At 39.6% G+C, this 19,141-nt stretch overlaps 1 protein-coding gene across 1 annotated transcript; it reads right to left on the reverse strand.

The window, feature by feature from the left end:
- Window positions 1–10,874: 10,874 nt before the first annotated feature.
- Window positions 10,875–19,004, reverse strand: LOC137039977 (uncharacterized). Its single transcript, XM_067415358.1, has 3 exons — window positions 18,939–19,004; window positions 13,870–14,469; window positions 10,875–13,755 (listed from the first exon to the last, which is right to left on the reverse strand). Exons 2-3 carry the CDS (start codon window positions 14,453–14,455, stop codon window positions 12,665–12,667), a joined length of 1,677 nt encoding a protein of 558 aa, XP_067271459.1. The 5' UTR covers window positions 14,456–14,469; window positions 18,939–19,004; the 3' UTR covers window positions 10,875–12,664.
- Window positions 19,005–19,141: the final 137 nt, after the last annotated feature.

A 19,141-nucleotide genomic window follows, 5' to 3' on the forward strand; every position in this document is an offset into this window, starting at 1 on the left:
TCACTTGAGTTGAAGCAACACTCACCGAAGAGGTGGAACTGGAAGCCATGACTAAATCGGCCACCGTAGTAGTTGAAAGGAAATCGAAATTAAGAGGAGCAGAAACTATTATTCACTGGATGGTCATATACCTTTTCACCGCTAGATGGGGGAGAATATCACACAGTGGAGCTTTAAAATAAACAGAGTTCGGTAAATACACACACTCCTCATTTTATCGTTACAAATAACACATATTTGACTCGAATGACAGAGCTAGGAGATGGCAGACAAAAGCAGTAAATGTATAGTATAGTATTTAGTATTACACTAGTGTGTAGGATAAAAGTTCAGCTTTGCACTTGAAAACAGTCCAAACCTAGTTAAAAGATTTATCGTTTATCAAAGTGGCAGCAGCGAAGCATCGTGAAATTGCTGCCCCTCAATATAACGTATGCGCATACAAGTGATGCAACAGGCAATGATTCACCAAATGATTCACCATTCACTTTATGATTCACCAAATGTTTTCTACGGGTGAAAGATCTGGAGTGCAGGCTGGCCATTTCAGTGCCGGATACTTCTTCTACGCAGCCATGATGTTGTTATTGATGCAGTATGTGGTCTGGCATTGTCATGTTGGAAAATGCAAGCTCTTCTCCGTAAGAGATGACATCTGTATAGGAGCATATGTTGTTCTAGAACTTGGATATATCTTTCAGCATTGATGGTGCCTTTCCAGATGTGTAAGCTCCCCATGCCACACACACTCATGCAACCTGTTACGTGCTTATAAGATGTAAACGGGATGATGACGCAACATTTATGCAAGATGTGACTGTGGAGGTGCAGGCAGGAAAAACAACCATAAACAAGAATGTAGTGAAGCTTACATGATTTATTAAATTAAATGTAATATGTTCCAAAAGAACCAATAAACATTTAAACACAAATAATAAACAAGAGAATCGCCCAAATCAATAAAATAATCAAAACCAAACCCCCACTACTACTACCCCAAACCTCTAAACTAACTAACAAAGAAAAATGTAGAAACAAAACCGAGATCTTCAGCGTATACGACGCTTTAAATAAACTACGCTGAATATCAAAACAAAAGTACAATTGAGGGCGAATTCTCCCTTTAACTAACTAACACAAAGAAAACTACCTATCTAAATAAGACAACATTAATCCAAATTAATGACTAAAGACAATCGGAGACTTAAGACCTGGCTGAGTAATATACTGCGTTCGTCTCAACATCAGCGTGTAACGCGTTGATCTCAGAACACCTGTGCGCAATCAACTCTAGCGTATGCACATATTTGCTCGGGCAGGACTAGTATAAGAACAATTCTAGGAAAAAGAAGTTAACGCAGAACCAAGTCAAGTGTCTAGTAAATAATATATTTCAGAAGACAACAGAAAGTGCGGAAAGGTGAGTGAGAGCTCGCGCTGATCAGCCCTCACTACTCATTCATGAAAACCGGGCCCTTTTAAGATGCCAGCACGTCAGCGGTTTGGTCGAACGTCACTCATTGCGTCGAACGTCACTCATTGCGTCGAACGTGATGCAATACTGAACAGCCGAGTCTCCCGATGGTCCAAAGAATACTAATAACACAAAAGAGAAACAAACCAAAACAATACAAAACACATGGAATGTAACACTTCCCCCCTAAAAGAAAAAAAACTATGCGAATAACCCATAAGCTATAGTTTTTTTTTTCTCTCTTTGTTTTCTTTTTTTTTTCTCTCACTCTTTACTCAACCTCTAGATAAAGCATCCGCCATTATGTTCTCGGAACCCCTTTTATGTTTGATCACCAGATTGTAGCCTTGAACAATCAGAGACCAGCGCATCAATCGCTGATTCTGATTGTACATACGGGCCAGAAACACTAAAGGGTTATGATCTGTAAATACCAAGACAGGCAAACTACTGGAACTTACGTACACATCAAAAAACTGCAAAGCTAATAACAGGGCTAAAGTCTCCTTCTCAATAGTAGAGTAGTTCAACTGGTGTTTGTTGAACTTACGTGAAAAATAACATACAGGATGATCGATACCTTGTGCGTCTTCCTGAACAAGCACTGCACCGGCACCAACCGAACTTGCGTCGATTTCCAATTTGAAAGGTCTTTCAACATCAGGCGCTGTCAAAACAGGTGCATTACATAACAGAACTTTGACAGTTTCAAAAGCACTCTGACACTCATCATTCCACAGAAAAGTACGTGAAGGGCTAAGAAGTGATGTCAACGGGTTGGCGACCGTAGAAAAATTCTTACAGAAACTCCGGTATAATAACCGGCCATTCCCAAGAATCTACGAAGCGCTTTACGCGTGGTCAGAACTGGAAACTCTGTAATGGCAATCACTTTTGCCTCAATTGGTCTTACCTGCCCCTGACCCACTTCCCTGCCCAAATACGTTATTGTCGCTTGACCAAATTCGCACTTGGCTAGATTTAACGTCAGTGAAGCTTTTTCAAGGCGTTCAAACACCTCTCTTAATGTGGAAACATGTGCAGTCCAATCAGTAGAATAAATTACAAGATCGTCCAAATATGCATTACAGTTCCGGACACCAGCAAGAACGATGTTAATTAGCCTCTGGAACGTCGCTGGGGCGTTTCGCATTCCGAACGCCATCACGCAATACTGCATGAAATCATCCTGAGTCACAAAAGCAGAAATGTCAGACGCACGAGACGTTAAAGGCACTTGCCAGTAACCCTTAAGTAAATCTAATTTACTGACATACTTAGCAGACCCCAAGTTGTCCACGCAATCTTCCATGCGAGGTAACGGAAAGCAATCAGGCACAGTTATGGCATTTAATTTACGATAATCCGTGCAGAATCTAGCAGACCCATCACTCTTGGTTACAATTAAGCACGGGGAACTCCACGGACTGAAGCTCTGTTTCGCTAGAGCATTCTCCAGCAAATAGTCCACTTCCGCCTTCATCACTGACCGTTTGACAGCATTTACTCTATAAGCATATTGCTTAATCGGAGTGGCTTTACCCACATCGATGTCGTGTTGCATCACTGTAGTACACGAAGGAACGTCATGAAATAACGAAGGAAAATCGTCAATTAACTCTGCAACATCACCTCTATGAGAATCCGGTAAGTGAGACAAATAAGAATGTAAATCAGCCATCGCCTCAGAATTCTTCAGCCTCGCACACTGCTGATACATATGTCGTACTAACACTCCATCTTCATCACTGTCGTGCATAGTGACATCCACCGCCTCGCAAATAAGCGCCGTAGCAGGGGTAACAGACTCCTTCACCTCCGAAACATCATCTGACAGGGAATCTCTACTGTGATATGCCTTCAGCATATTCACATGGCATACACGAGACTTCTTCCTGCGATCAGGAGTACGAATTAAATAATCTGTGTCTCTCAGTCGCTTAATCACTTCATATGGACCTGCGAAACGTGCAGACAAAACAGACCCAACAACTGGTAAAAACACAAGCACTTGATCTCCTTCCTTAAAAACACGTTGAACCGTCTTACGATCAAACTGACTCTTCATAGCAGTCTGAGCACTCAGCAATGCTTCCTTTGCCATTGAACAAGCCTTGTGGAGTCGCTCGCGAAATTTGCTTACATAATCTAGCACAGTAGTTTTATCACTGATCTCATGTGATAACAGATCCTCTTTAAGCATTTTTAAAGGTCCTCTTAGAGTGTGTCCGAATACAAGGTCAGCAGGACTAAATCCTAAACTATCCTGTACCGCTTCCCTAACAGCAAACAAGACTAATGGTGTCCCCTCGTCCCAGTCCTTACCCGTATCCATGCAGTACCGGCACAACATAGATTTCAACGTCTGATGGAACCGCTCTAAGGCTCCTTGACTTTCCGGATGGTATGCACTCGAAGTCCAGTGAGAAATGTTCAAGGTCTTTAATACCTGCGTAAAAATCTTTGACAAAAAGTTAGTACCTTGATCCGATTGTACAACCTTAGGTAAACCAAACATTGAAAAGAATCTAATAAGTGCATTACTAATCACCGGCGCTGTAATTTTCCGAAGCGGTATCGCTTCGGGAAATCGCGTCGCTGCGCACATAACTGTCAACAAATATTGATTTCCCGCTTTCGACTTTGGCAAAGGACCGACACAATCAATGATAACATGCTCGAAAGGTTCCCCCATCACTGGAATAGGAACAAGCGGTGCACGCGGAATCACTTGGTTAGGTTTACCCGAAAACTGACACATCTGACATGTCCTGCAGAACCTCACTATGTCAGATTTCATTCGGGGCCAAAAGAAATGTTTCAAAATTCGATGATACGTTTTCTTCATACCCAAATGCCCAGACAAATCATGATCATGAGCTAAAGAAAGTACAGTCTGTCTATAACATGCAGGAATAACAATTTGATTTACATGAGTCCATTCCAACTTGTTCGTGACATCCGTACACCACCACCGCATCAGCAACCCGTCCTCCAAATAATAAGCGGTTTTCCTCTCTCTAGCCTCATCAAAAGGAACAACAGAGGAAAAACAGTTACGCAAAGCAAAGTCTTCTTTTTGCGCTGCGATAACTTTTTCACGAGTCATCTTAAGTTCCACATCGTCCGATTTTAAAACAATAGTCTGATCTGGCTTACCTTCAGTTGACAACGCGTCACTCACAAGAGTAGGTGCCATGAAAGTTGCAGACAAATCATCCGCATCAGCAAACTTACGAGCTTGCGCCCGCGTCACAGCACAGATAGGAAAAACCTCAGGAAACCTCTCTGACAATTCATCAGAGTTATCAGACAAAACCGGTCTATCACAGACTTCTAACAGCGGCACGATTTTACCACCTGCTATGTCATTACCAAGAATGAAGCTCACTCCTTGCACAGGTAGATTGTCGCGCACTCCCACCTTCACCAATCCGGTAAACAAATCTGATTTCAAATAAATTTGATGCAAAGGAACTTTCATAATGCTCATTTCAAATCCTCGGACTAATACATGACTACCGCAGAACGTTTGCTCAGAAAACGGAAATACATCAGCCACCATGAACGACTTCATCGCTCCTGTGTCACGCAACATGGTTACTTTTACCTGATCCAGAGACTGGTAATTTACAGATACCACCCCCTCCATCAGGAAAGGCTGATAGCTACTGTCTAGCTTATCACTACACTCAGGTTCAGTAACATCAACAGTCTTCACGAAAGCGACACTTTTAGTACCAGCGTTTTGTTGCTTGCGTTTTAAAGCAAGACAATCTGCAATTATATGTCCCGGCTTGCGACAATAAAAACACTCCCGTGCTTCCTTCGATTTTCCAACATTTTTCGACTGCAACTGTTCTTTTGAAACAGCGGGCACGGACAAGCCTCTCTCAATACGAGCAGAAGAACTAAAAACAGTCTTGTGCGTCAACGCGAACTCATCGGCAAGAACAGATGCCTGAGACAATGAAGTCACCTTCTGTTCATTTATGTATACACCTATACGATCAGGAATACAACTCTTAAATTCCTCTAACAAGATCATCTCACGTAACGCCTGAAAATCTGACACTTTATTCGATGTGCACCACCTGTCAAACAACAAACCTTTTTCCCTCGCAAATTCAACAAACGTCTGACTTAAAATTTTCTTATGTTTTCGAAATCGCTGCCTGTAAGCTTCCGGTACAAGCTCATAAGCTCTCAAGATTGCCAATTTGACAATATCATAATTTAGACTCTCTTCTAAAGACAGTGCGGCACATACTTCTTGAGCGCGTCCCGTTAACCTACATTGTAACAGCAAAGGCCACACATCCCTCGACCAGTTTAAAGCCGAAGCAATTCGTTCGAACACATTAAAATATGAATCCACTTCTGTCTCTCTAAACTGTGGAACAAGAGAAATGTGTTTACTCACATCAAACAGCACACAACAGCAGAGGGTAACAGAGGTTGAACAGGTGGCACAGGTGAAACCGGTGCGTCTCTGGCTGCCTTTAGCTCCAGCTCCCGCAATTTAACTTGCGTGTCCGCCTCTATTTCCATCCGACGGACTTGTAATTGTAAATCTAACTAAGCCTTACGTTCCGCTGCCTTCTCACGCACCTCCATTTGAAATCTTGCCAAACGCACTTTAAGATGCGAATCACTTCCAGACCCAGTCATGGTCGGAGAAAAAGGATCGAAGGGTGGCAAACCTGCTTTAGCTTCAGAGCCCTCCGCCTCAATATTACTTACATCCTCCTCACCCGTCCAAGAAGGTCGAACATCAGAATCCAAAGGATCCTGCTCAAATCCGTCAGCCGGCTTCAACACACCCAGATCCCGCAGCCCTCGCACTACAAGATCTTTAATTTCCCGCTTAAGCTGCTGTCTAGAAACTTTAATGTGAAAATGCTCAGCCACACACACCAAATCATCTTTTCTACACTTATCTAGTTGTCCAACAGTTGGTACACTCACAAAACTACTCAAATCAAAGTCAGCCATACTAAGTACGCTACTATTACCCAAAACTATCCTCGCTACAATTCATCCACCAATTTTATGGTTGATCCGCCAACACCAACAACAGCACATCTCACAATACTCATCCCAAAAAGAAGAAATGTTCCCATAAAGGAACATCCCACCGCTGCCACCACTAAATGTTACGTGCTTATAAGATGTAAACGGGATGATGACGCAACATTTATGCAAGATGTGACTGTGGAGGTGCAGGCAGGAAAAACAACCATAAACAAGAATGTAGTGAAGCTTACATGATTTATTAAATTAAATGTAATATGTTCAAAAAGAACCAATAAACATTTAAACACAAATAATAAACAAGAGAATCGCCCAAATCAATAAAATAATCAAAACCAAACCCCCACTACTACTACCCCAAACCTCTAAACTAACTAACAAAGAAAAATGTAGAAACAAAACCGAGATCTTCAGCGTATACGACGCTTTAAATAAACTACGCTGAATATCAAAACAAAAGTACAATTGAGGGCGAATTCTCCCTTTAACTAACTAACACAAAGAAAACTACCTATCTAAATAAGACAACATTAATCCAAATTAATGACTAAAGACAATCGGAGACTTAAGACCTGGCTGAGTAATATACTGCGTTCGTCTCAACATCAGCGTGTAACACGTTGATCTCAGAACACCTGTGCGCAATCAACTCTAGCGTATGCACATATTCGCTCGGGCAGGACTAGTATAAGAACAATTCTAGGAAAAAGAAGTTAACGCAGAACCAAGTCAAGTGTCTAGTAAATAATATATTTCAGAAGACAACAGAAAGTGCGGAAAGGTGAGTGAGAGCTCGCGCTGATCAGCCCTCACTACTCATTCATGAAAACCGGGCCCTTTTAAGATGCCAGCACGTCAGCGGATTGGTCGAACGTCACTCATTGCGTCGAACGTCACTCATTGCGTCGAACGTGATGCAATACTGAACAGCCGAGTCTCCCGATGGTCCAAAGAATACTAATAACACAAAAGAGAAACAAACCAAAACAATACAAAACACATGGAATGTAACACAACCCCATACCATCAGCGATGCAGACTTCTGGACTGAGAGCTGAGAACAACTTGGGTTGTCCTTGTCCTCTTTAGTCCGGATGACATGGCGTCCCAGTTTTCCAAAAAGAACTTCTCATTTTGATTCGTCTGACCATAGAACAGTTTGCCACAGTCCATTTTAAATGAGCCTTGGCCCGGAGAAAACGCCTGCACTTCTGGATCATGTTTAGATATGGCTTCTTTTTTGACCTATAGAGTTTTAGCCGGGGACGGCGAATGGCACGGTGGATTGTGTTCACCGACAATGTTTTCTGGAAGTATTCCTGAGCCCATGTTGTGATTTCTATTACAGTATCATTCCTGTATGTGATGCAGTGCCGTCTAAGGGCCTGAAGATCACGGGCATCCAGTATGGTTTTCAGGCCTTGACCCTTACACACAGAGATTGTTCCAGATTCTCTGAATATTTGGATGATATTATGCACTGTAGATGATGATAACTTAAAACTCTTTGCAAGTTTTCTCTGAGAAACTCCTTTCTGATTGCTACATATTTTTCGCCGCAGCATTGGGGAATTGGTGATCATCTAAACCTTTAAAACCTTTAAATGGTCCTCGTTTCCTGTTTACAAATATTGGCTTTGGGGTCTTTGTTACCCTAAAATTGAAAGCATAATTGTAAATATACAGGTCCTTCTCAAAAAAATAGCATATTGTGATATATTTTAGATTCATTGCAGACCAACTAAAAATATTTCAGGTCTTTTATTGTTTTAATACTGATGATTTTGGCATACAGCTCATGAAAACCTAAAATTCCTATCTGAAAAAAAATAGCATATTTCATCCGACCAATAAAAGAAAAGTGTTTTTAACACAAAAAAAGTCAACCTTCAAATAATTATGTTCAGTTATGCACTCAATACTTGGTGAGGAATCCTTTTGCAGAAATGACTGCTTCAATGCGGCGTGGCATGGAGGCGATCAGCCTGTGGCACTGCTGAGGTGTTCTGGAGGCCCAGGATGCTTCGATAGCGGCCTTAAGCTCATCCAGAGTGTTGGGTCTTGCGTCTCTCAACTTTCTCTTCACGATATCCCACAGATTCTCAATGGGGTTCAGGTCAGGAGAGTTGGCAGGCCAATTGAGCACAGTAATACCATGGTCAGTAAACCATTTACCAGTGGTTTTGGCACTGTGAGCAGGTGCCAGGTCGTGCTGAAAAACCAAATCTTCATCTCCATAAAGCTTTTCAGCAGATGGAGGCATGAAGTGCTCCAAAATCTCCTGATAGCGAGCTGCATTGACCCTGCCCTTGATAAAACACAGTGGACCAACACCAGCAGCTGACATGGCACCCCAGACCATCACTGACTGTGGGTACTTGACACTGGACTTCAGGCTTTTTGGCATCTCCTTCTCCCCAGTCTTCCTCAAGACTCTGGCACCTTGATTTCCGAATGACATGCAAAATTTGCTTTCATCCGAAAAAAGTACTTTGGACCACTGAGCAACAGTCCAGTGCTGCTTCTCTGTAGCCCAAAAGTGTCTTGACCTGGGGAATGCGGCACCTGTAGCCCATTTCCTGCACACGCCTGTGCACGGTGGCTCTGGATGTTTCTACTCCAGACTCAGTCCACTACTTCCGCAGGTCCCCCAAGGTCTGGAATCGGTCCTTCTCCACAATCTTCCTCAGGGTCCGGTCACCTCTTCTCATTGTGCAGCGTTTTTTGCCACACTTTTTCCTTCCCACAGACTTCCCACTGAGATGCCTTGATACAGCACTCTGGGAACAGCCTATTCGTTCAGAAATTTCTTTCTGTGTCTTACCCTCTCGCTTGAGGGTGTCAATGATGGCCTTCTGGACAGCAGTCAGGTCGGCAGTCTTACCCATGATTGCGGTTTTGAGTAATGAACCAGGCTGGGAGTTTTTAAAAGCCTCAGGAATCTTTTGCAGGTGTTTAGAGTTAATTAGTTAATTCAGATGATTAGGTTAATAGCTCGTTTAGAGAACCTTTTCATGATATGCTAATTTTTTGAGTCATGAATTTTGGGTTTTTATGAGCTGTATGCCAAAATCATCATTATTAAAACAATAAAATACGTGAAATATTTCTAAAATATATGAATCTAAAATATATGAAATCATTACATTACATTACATTTTTATCATTACATTATGGGAAATAATGAACTTTATCACTGACCTGTATATATATATATATATATATATATATATATATATATATATATATATATATATATAATACAAATAATAAATAAATGTTTTAGTTTACGTCCCATCTATACATTAATGCTGTATTTGGTGCTGATGCATAGTGAGATCTTGGCTTAGCCTTACTTTGCTCAGGGTATGCTGAATGGTCTCGGTCTGACGGGGAAACAATTTTATCTTTTTACCACCCCCCCACCCCACACACACACACACACACACACACACCTCAAGTTTTTGATTGACAGATTCCTAACTTGTTAGTGTGTTCTCTTTATTATGATAGGTGGTCTAATAAAGCCATATATAGATGCATACATGGTCTCCCTGGTCCCGGTATGGGGACTCATTTGTTTTTGCACATTTTATGCAATGAATATGAAATGAACACTAAATCATCAAGTGCGTTAGATCCACTTATTTTATTTTATAGAACTCTCACTATAAGGACATTTCACGAGTTCACACTTACTTACAAATAAGTCAGATAGATTAAGTTGGTAAACATATTTGGCGCGCTGTCCGAGAAAGGGCTCTGAGCTTTTATTTGGCCAGAACACAGAGTATTCATGCTGATAGGGTACACTCTTAAAAATAAAGGTTCTTAAATGGTTCTTTGGCAGGGTGTATGGTTCCATTAATAACCTTTCCATTGCAAAAAGGTTCTTTAGACTATAAAATGGTTAGAAAAAAATTATTCTTTCACAAAACGGTTCTTTGGGAACCAAAAATGGTTCTTCTATGGCATCACTGTGAAACCCCATTTTTGGTTCTTTCTGGCACCTTTATTTTTAATGGTGTAGATATGTTGATTACTGATTGTAGACAGCTGATGACACTTATTGATGATACTTATTTTGTTGTGTTCCTCCTGAACGACGTTTAAAAAACATCATTTAAATGTATTGTCTCATGTCCAAATTCTACGAGCAGGCAGTTATACTTAGGCTTTGATAATCAGGTCATTGATAAAAAGTGTTTAACAGATGCATGTTCAATCTCTGGAAGCCAGACTGAATGAGTAAAACACTTTTAACAAGAATCAGACCCTCAGTTAACTCTCACATAAACTGGGACAGCTACAACAAAAATGAAAGTGAATTTGAACTCAAATCATATGAGGATACATTTTTCCGCAAATTTTAATGAAGATAAACAATCAAACATAAATCAGGAACAAATTACAAAAACACAGGGAACAGAGAACAGAGAACAGCACACACCTGCATGACACCAAAGTGGTTGTAGCGACTGGGCTACATATAATAATAAATTAAATTAGCTCAATAGGGAACTATGGGTATTCATATTTAAGTATTTATTATTAATCATAACTGGTTATGATCAAACTATACATCTTCAAATCACCCAATAGGACATACCTAACCTAGGTATTTAAGCAATATAAATTTGGTTAACAACAATGGATTGCAATTAACGAATATATATATTAAATCATTTCAGAATACATTTACGCATTTGGCAGACGCTTTTATCTAGCGTTACTAGTCTTAAACGCATCTAAATTTCGATGGAATTTATACTTGCATGGGTTGCTTTGTGTTGAGTATAAAAGAATGCATGTGAGTCCTCTCCGAGTGTTCTGTGAGCTGGAGTGCTCTCTCTCAGTTCTTCAAAATGATCGGGTCTCCGATCAGAGGGAAGTTTGAAGGTAGTTTGAAAGTGAATGTTGCCAAAAGGAGAGAAAGGTCTCCTTCGAAGTTGTGGAAGTTCCTTGACCGTTGAGATGGTGCTCAGTGGCTGTCCGCCTTTGTCGCGGTGACTTCAAAGGAAACAACCGACATGACTTCACCTCCAAGCCAGGGCCGAAGCCTCATGGCGAGGGGTGAGCCGGCTTTAGAGGACGGGAGGAAAGGTCCGAGGACGAGTAGAGAAAACCCAAAGAAATGTTTCCACTTGTCTTTTAAGACAATTAATCCACACCCCTTCTGGGATAGCTTACCCAATCCAGAGGGTGAATTCTGAGCGGGAAAAATTATCTTTGTCTCTGTTTACGACCCACTTTGCATGTTTTATCAGGTGTCGTAAAGGTTGTCGAGTTTATACAGTTTTACTTCCAAGTTTGCTAAACGTACTAATGATACATTTCATAATCCTATTCTGTGCATCGTTGATTAAGAAAAAGAGAGAGGAGCAGAGATACATTCTTACACCGGAATACAAGCATTTAAAATGAACTAATATTGTTTATACATCATGACTATGTTGGTATGATATAGGGAGCATACATACACACAGGGATGCGTATACATACACATTCTGGAATAGTTTAATTGAAGGCTGCATAAAGAAGTGTGTGTGTAAATGTATGTGTGTGTATTGGAAAGTCTCCTGTCCCTCTCTGTCTGAGAGAGGGGGGTCATGGAATCAGATTAGAATCTGATTGAAGTGGTCAGAGTCCTCCAAAGGTGTTGCATGTTCTACTTCAGCTAGGTCACAAAGCTGTCTAAGGTGTCAACTTCCCCAGACTCATCGGCATCGGGCCCCTAATTTATATGTGGCTAAAAGCTATCCACCATAAACATCAGCAATGACTCATTAATGATCCCGGTGAAAGAAACTCCATACGCTACATGGCTAATAAGGAAAAACAACTGGGGAAAACTAATAATGATGAAAAACTACAATAAACTATGAAATACTACAGGAACAGGACACAGAAACAATCCACAACTAAACTTCAACATAAAAGTCACACAGAGTGCCAGACACAGAACAGATGTGACAACCATGCTGTGATTTTACATCAAATTATTATTTAAAAAAAAACAAACAACATCTCTATCTCTTTAGACTGGTTATACAATCCTGCCTACGGCCCTAATGGCTCCAGAATGACACAGCACTACATAGGATAAGCAGTTTGAAGGATGGATGGATTAAAGCTGGATGGAAGTCAATGATTAAGTCAACCGGTGGTTCCAGCAGCATTTCTTGCAGAAACAACGTGTCCAACTGCTCCACCAACAGCTCCACCAACAACAGCTCCACCACCAACAACAGCAGTTTTAGCAACAGCTCCAATGATAACAGCTTTAGCAACAACAGCTCCACCAACAGCTCCACCAACAGCTCCACCACAAGCAATGCCAACTGCAATAGCTGCCATATGAAAATAGTTTTGATGCTTTAAAAAAAACTGATTAAATCCACTGTTTTTGTCTGCCTCCTTTTTCACTCTATCTTGTTTTTGTTTCTCTTCCTCCTCTGCTCTGACTCTCTCCTCTGTCGCCTTTTCCACTCCCTCAAGTTCCTCTTGTCTTTGTTTCTCCTCTTGTTGTTTTCTCTCCTCTTCTTCCTCTCGTCTGAATCTCTGAGCATCTTCGTATATCTCATTACTGTAGTGTCCTCCTCCATTCTGCTCTATCATTGTGTCAATCTTCTGCAGTAGATCATTCACCTGCTCTCTGTTATTCTGATCTCTGTTGTTGAAGACGTGATATCTGCCTCCACACTGATCAACTAGATCTTTTAATTTACTGTTCTTATCAACGAGTTCCTCTATGGTCTCGTCTTCTAGCTGATCTCCATTAGTGAAGAGAATGATGGAGTATTTTAGTACTTCTTTACCAAACATTATCTCAATGAGCTGAGGAATCTGCTGCTCCTGTTCAGTGAATCTGTCATTTACACGCAGAGCAATGAGAAAAGCGTGCGGACCAGGACTGGATATATAAACACTTTTGGCTATCTCCACAGCTAACTCCTCCCGTGTCATCTGTGTGTCAAAGAATCCAGGAGTATCAACTACAGACACAGATCTGCCTGAAACAGTGGCACATTCCTTTGAACATCCACGGGTTACTGAACTTGCACTCCCCACTGATACAAACTCTTTCTGTCCCAGTATTGTGTTTCCAGTTGCACTCTTCCCAACTCCACTTTTACCCAGAAGAACAATCTGTCTGGATGGGAGATTGTCAGCAGGAGTGTCTGGTTCAATGTCTTTTGCTATTTTTCTCCTCAGTGGATCCTGCTTCAGTATCTCTGCTACATCTTCTTATGTATAATATAGAAACAACGAAAACAACAAAATTAATTACATTTTAACACACTCACCGCAAAGAATTGAGATTTAACAGTGTCTGGAATATTTAATATTGGTATACTCACCCAATGTGGCAGAATATGTCTTAAGTATTTTTATAAGCAGTGTTCGGACTTGCTCAGCAAGTGTTGCTCCTTTTGCTTTGTTGTTGAACACATGATATCTCTGTTCATATTTCTGAACGAGTTTCTTCAGTGGTTCAGTGTCATCTAGGAATTCTTTTATGGTCATGTTTTCTTCGTCCAGTTCGTCTCCTTTGGTCAAGAGAATCCAGGTTTTCTTCAGCCGCTTTTCTCCCAAGAGCTTCTCAATCTTCTCTGCCATTTCTTTCTCTTTTTCAGGGAATTTTTCAGCTTTGATGACCATCAGAAACACACAGGGACCAGATTCACATTTCTGAAAAACCTCTTCAAGTGTCTGTTGAATCTCCTCTTCATTGATATCGGTGTCATATAATCCTGGCGTGTCATAAACATTGATTTGAAATTGACCAACTGTTCCAGATTCAACAGCAACATCTTTTGTGACAGCGTTGGAGCTTTTCTTTGATATAAAAGCTTTTTTTCCCAGTATTGTGTTTCCTGATGAACTTTTCCCAGCTCCTGTTCTTCCCAACAAGACCAAATTCAGACTTTTTTGTATTTGTTCCATTTTTAAGTTGTGCACTAAAGATGAAAAGTGTTATAAGACAAAAATGCACATGTGAAACTCATATCACAGATGTGATAAAATATGATGCAATAAGGTTATAAAACACGCTGTTCAGTATATATTGTACACTGAAAATAATGACTTTGTGGTACGGTAAAATCTATTACATTAATTCATGTAATTTATACATTGTAAAATCAAGATTAAGTTGGAACTATATATCTTATGTAAAATTTACACAATTTATTCATGAAATAAATTAACTGAGAAGAGTAAATTTGATAATGTATTTACAAATACTATGTAATGTTTTATAGTCACAGCACATTCACCTAAACATAATAAGTACATTTTAATCTGAAAAGCAAAGTGCATTTGAAAATGCACATAGTTTTTTTTTTTTACAAAAAGATCCCACTTGTTCAGTGGTGGCAGAGACGGTCATTTTGGGATGTTGCTTTTATGTGGCTGACTTATTCTCAATAAGTTTTGGCATTTAACTGAACGTGAGTTTTAATCACAATAACGGTAGCTAAAGCTACATAAGCTCTTATTGAGAATTTATAGAGTATTTTTATGTCACCATTATGGCGATTAGTGTATTCTTTAGTTGGGCAGTTTGTTGACTTTTTAATGTAAGTGTTTCTCTCATTGCTGTATCTGGGTTTGCTATGGCAAGAAAAGCAGAGAAAACACAATCAGATGCTGTTGGCTGCTTGATGATCTTTCCTGTAGCTCAACCAGTAGAGCATGGCGCTAAGCAACGCCAAGGTCATGGGTTCGATTCCCAGGGAAAGCAAGAACTGACAATAATGTAACAATGTGTACCTTGAATGCTATGTAAGTCGCTTTGGATAAAAGCGTCTGCTAAATGCATAAATGTAAATGTAAATGATCAGAATGTGATCATTGTGTAGTGGCTTAATTCACTGATCTTATGACTGAATATGAGCAATATATTAACCTTGTTTTATTCTAGAAAAGATCCAGCACGGTTTTAACCAGAAAAGTTGAATACGTTTTATAACAGACTGCACACAAAGCACTTTTAACTCCTGCGAGATTAACTTACACACAGACATCAAGATTCAGCCTAAGAATCTCAACAAAGGTGACATGCTTCATGCCACAATGCATTCTGGGTGCATCATACAAAACTCATCCATGGCTCCCAGAATGCATTGTGGCATGAAGCATGTCACCTTTTAAAATTAAATGTACTTGATTACTTTTAATAAATACAACCTGCTAAGTTAAATATAATTAAGTAACAATAACTTAATGTCTTTGCAAATGTTACATTTATAGTTAAGTACATTTTACTTGATACTGGCAAGTAATGTGTACTTGATATCACAGCAGTAAAATTTACTAAGTGCAAATTGTTATTTACTTGTGTATTTTACATAAAAAATAAGTGGTTCTAGTAAGTAAATATTACTTAGAAATAGCCAGAGTAAAGATTACAAGCACTTTCTGTGTGGAAAAAGTTGCCTAGCTTTTTTTAAGTAAATTTCACTCCAAATTTTTTTCAGTGTAGAAATCAACAGTTATAATATATCCATCTTTTCCAAAATGCTTGTCCTATAGAGGTTTGTGGGAAAGCTGGAGATTGTCTCAGTTACAGTAACCCCTATTCCCTGAAGGATGGCATGGAGACGTGTGTAAACAATAGATTGGGGTTGCTCTTGAAAGCACAAATTACCTCCGAGTTGTTTAAAAAAGGCCAGTGAAATGCAAAGAATCTGGTGAGCAGAATTTGCATGTTTGGCCATACACAAGCCATACACGAAGGCTGCTTCAGCGTAGCGCAGCCCAAACAATGAGCACAGAGATTGTGTCTTTGGGGGTATTTTTCTGCACATGGGACAGGGCGACTGCACTGTATTAAGGAGAGGATGACTGGGCCATGTATTGCAAGATTTTGGGGAACGACCTCCTTCCCTCAGTTAGAGCATTGAAGATGGGTCGAGGCTGGGTCTTCCAACATGACAATGACCCAAAGCACACAGCCAGGATAACCAAGGAGTGGCTCTGTAAGAAGCATATCAAGGTTCTGGCGGGGCCTAGCCAGTCTCCAAACCTGAACCCAATAGAGAATCTTTTGAGGGAGCTCAAACTCTGTGTTTCTCAGTGACAGGCCAGAAACCTAACTGATCTAGAGATGATCTGTGTAGAGGAGTGGGCCAAAATCCCTCCTGCGGTGTGTGCAAACATGGTAAACAACTACAGGAAATGTTTAACCTTTGTAATTGCAAACAAAGGCTACTGTACCAAATAATAACATTGAATTTCTCAGGTGTTCAAATACTTATTTGCAGCTGTATCATACAAATAAACAGTAAAACAAATTTTTTTTTTTTTTTTTTAGATTATGTCTCTCACAGTGGCCATGCACCTACGATGACAATTTCAGATCCATGATTTCTAAGTGGGAGAACTTGCAAAATAACAGGGTGTTCAAATACTTATTTTCCTCACTGTAGATCTCATGTTAATTTTCGCATCTAAACCAAAAATCATGAGTTGTTATTTCAAGAGCAGGGACAACTTTGTGCATTTTGTTTTCGTGATTTCACCGGAACAAAAAAAAAAAAGTCTCTACAACGGCGTTAAGCGATATATTAAAGCGCTCGTCTGTGTGAAGTATGCACGAGCACAAGAGAAATCCACTGATAACAGCGGCAACGAGTGCCAGAACGCCTCTTATTTAACACACTAACGAAATGATGCTCTTCTAGTTAACCAGAGATGTTTTGTTTGTATTAGTTAGGTTCACCCGTGCAGCAAGATGTTTCAAAAAGTGGTGGGGACATGTCCCACCCACCCCACCAGCAAATTACGCCTATGGTTTGATCCCTATTTTATGTTGCGGCTTGAAACGAGCTGGCCATAACAGCCCCATAGAGGCAATGCTGTCGGTACCGGAGAGAGAAATGATTAGTTCACCTCTCGAGTCTTCGGGTTCGACCCCACTGAGTCTCGTCATTTGTCACGTGATGTGAGAGCTGTATTTGAACATAGAATTAGTTAATAATAACCAAACTTCCTTACAAATAAGTGCATAGTCAGTTATTTACATGATGCGTTTATGGTCTAATTTTTATTTTATTTTATTTTTTACAATTTATAATTTTTAAAATGTATATTTTTTGGGAATTTCTGTCATGATGGTTCTTTTCCATGACGTGGTAATAAAGAGTAGTGTTTTAAACTTTATCTGTATGATGGGGAAAATAACTTTGAAAAAGTAAAAATAACAATAAAAACATACAGTTACGTGACAAAAGAACGAAGGACTCAAACCCGATGTCATGGGATGAGTGAGCGACTCAGATCGGGAAGTGAGGTATTGACTGCAAATGAAGACCCAGATAAGCAATACATTAATAGTCTCTGTTCCTCATTTCGGCCTTGTCCTCCTCCATTTTTTTTTTTTTTTTTTTTCTAAATGTGATCAACGTTGATGTGTTGGGGAATTTGGCCAAAGTAACATTTTAATGTGTGTAATTTGGCTACACTCTAAAAAATGCTGGGTTAAAAACAACCCAAGTTGGGTTGAAAATGCACCGACCCAACAATTGAGTTGTTTTAACCCAGTGGTTGAGTTGTTTTAACCCAGTGGTTGAGTTGTTTTAACCCAGTGGTTGGGTTAAATGTTGCTTAAGACAACCCAATTGCTGGGTAAGAACAACTCAACCATTGGGTTAAAACAACTCAATTGTTGGGTCGGTGCATTTTCAACCCAACTTGGGTTGTTTTTAACCCAGCATTTTTTAGAGTGTATTAATTAATTAATTAATTAAATTATTAATTTTTATTTTATTTTATGAACTACTCCTTTAAAATATTTATTAATATTTTAGAGTTAACACATCTAATGTATACATATTTATATTAAAAGCTCATAAAACATTTAAAGAGAAAAAAAAGCTTTGTCCTTAATTCATAGGATCATCGGCCCAAAGTGCGTCGGCCCACCGGGAAAATGCCCGGTGCCCGATTACCTGTAGGCTATGTGGATTAAATGAAGACACGTAACAAGGAAGTTCAATGTCAAAACCACAGACTATATCTAAACAATAGCATCTAGTTGTAATTTGCAATATCTTCTCTTTTTTTTCGCTCTAAAAACTTCCACAATCCTTTTATTTATTTATTTATTTATTTATTTATTTATTTATTTATTTATTTATTTATTTTTAAATAGGATAGTCATGTTTTTAAATTAGATTTTAGTCCCTGGAAATAAGTGGTTACTTTAAGTAAAATAAAATAAATAAAAAATGTGATATTTTATTGGCATATTTAATAGTTATATTAACAACAACAACACAAAATTAATAATTATTAGCCTACTTAAACAGAAGTCTCGCGCTTGAAAACCTGATACACAGCTGAAATTAGTCAGCTTATTAAAACAGCAATTTACACAACATCAAATATTAGAGATAACTCGAATTCAGTCTTCTTCCAAACTTACCTCACGGAAGAAGAACTCTGGGATGGTATGAATTTTTCGATCGGACTCGAACTGCCTGTCTGTAGGCTATACTTTCGTTTCTGAGACTGGCGAAAGGCGGAGCAAATACAAAATGGAGTAGGAAATGATTTTAACTACTCTAGACAAAGCACACTATGTTTGGGGACACCAACGAATATAAATGTTATAGCAACCTGTTCATT

Source organism: Pseudorasbora parva, chromosome 14 (genome assembly GCF_024679245.1).
Source record: "Pseudorasbora parva isolate DD20220531a chromosome 14, ASM2467924v1, whole genome shotgun sequence".
NCBI lineage: Eukaryota > Metazoa > Chordata > Actinopteri > Cypriniformes > Gobionidae > Pseudorasbora > Pseudorasbora parva.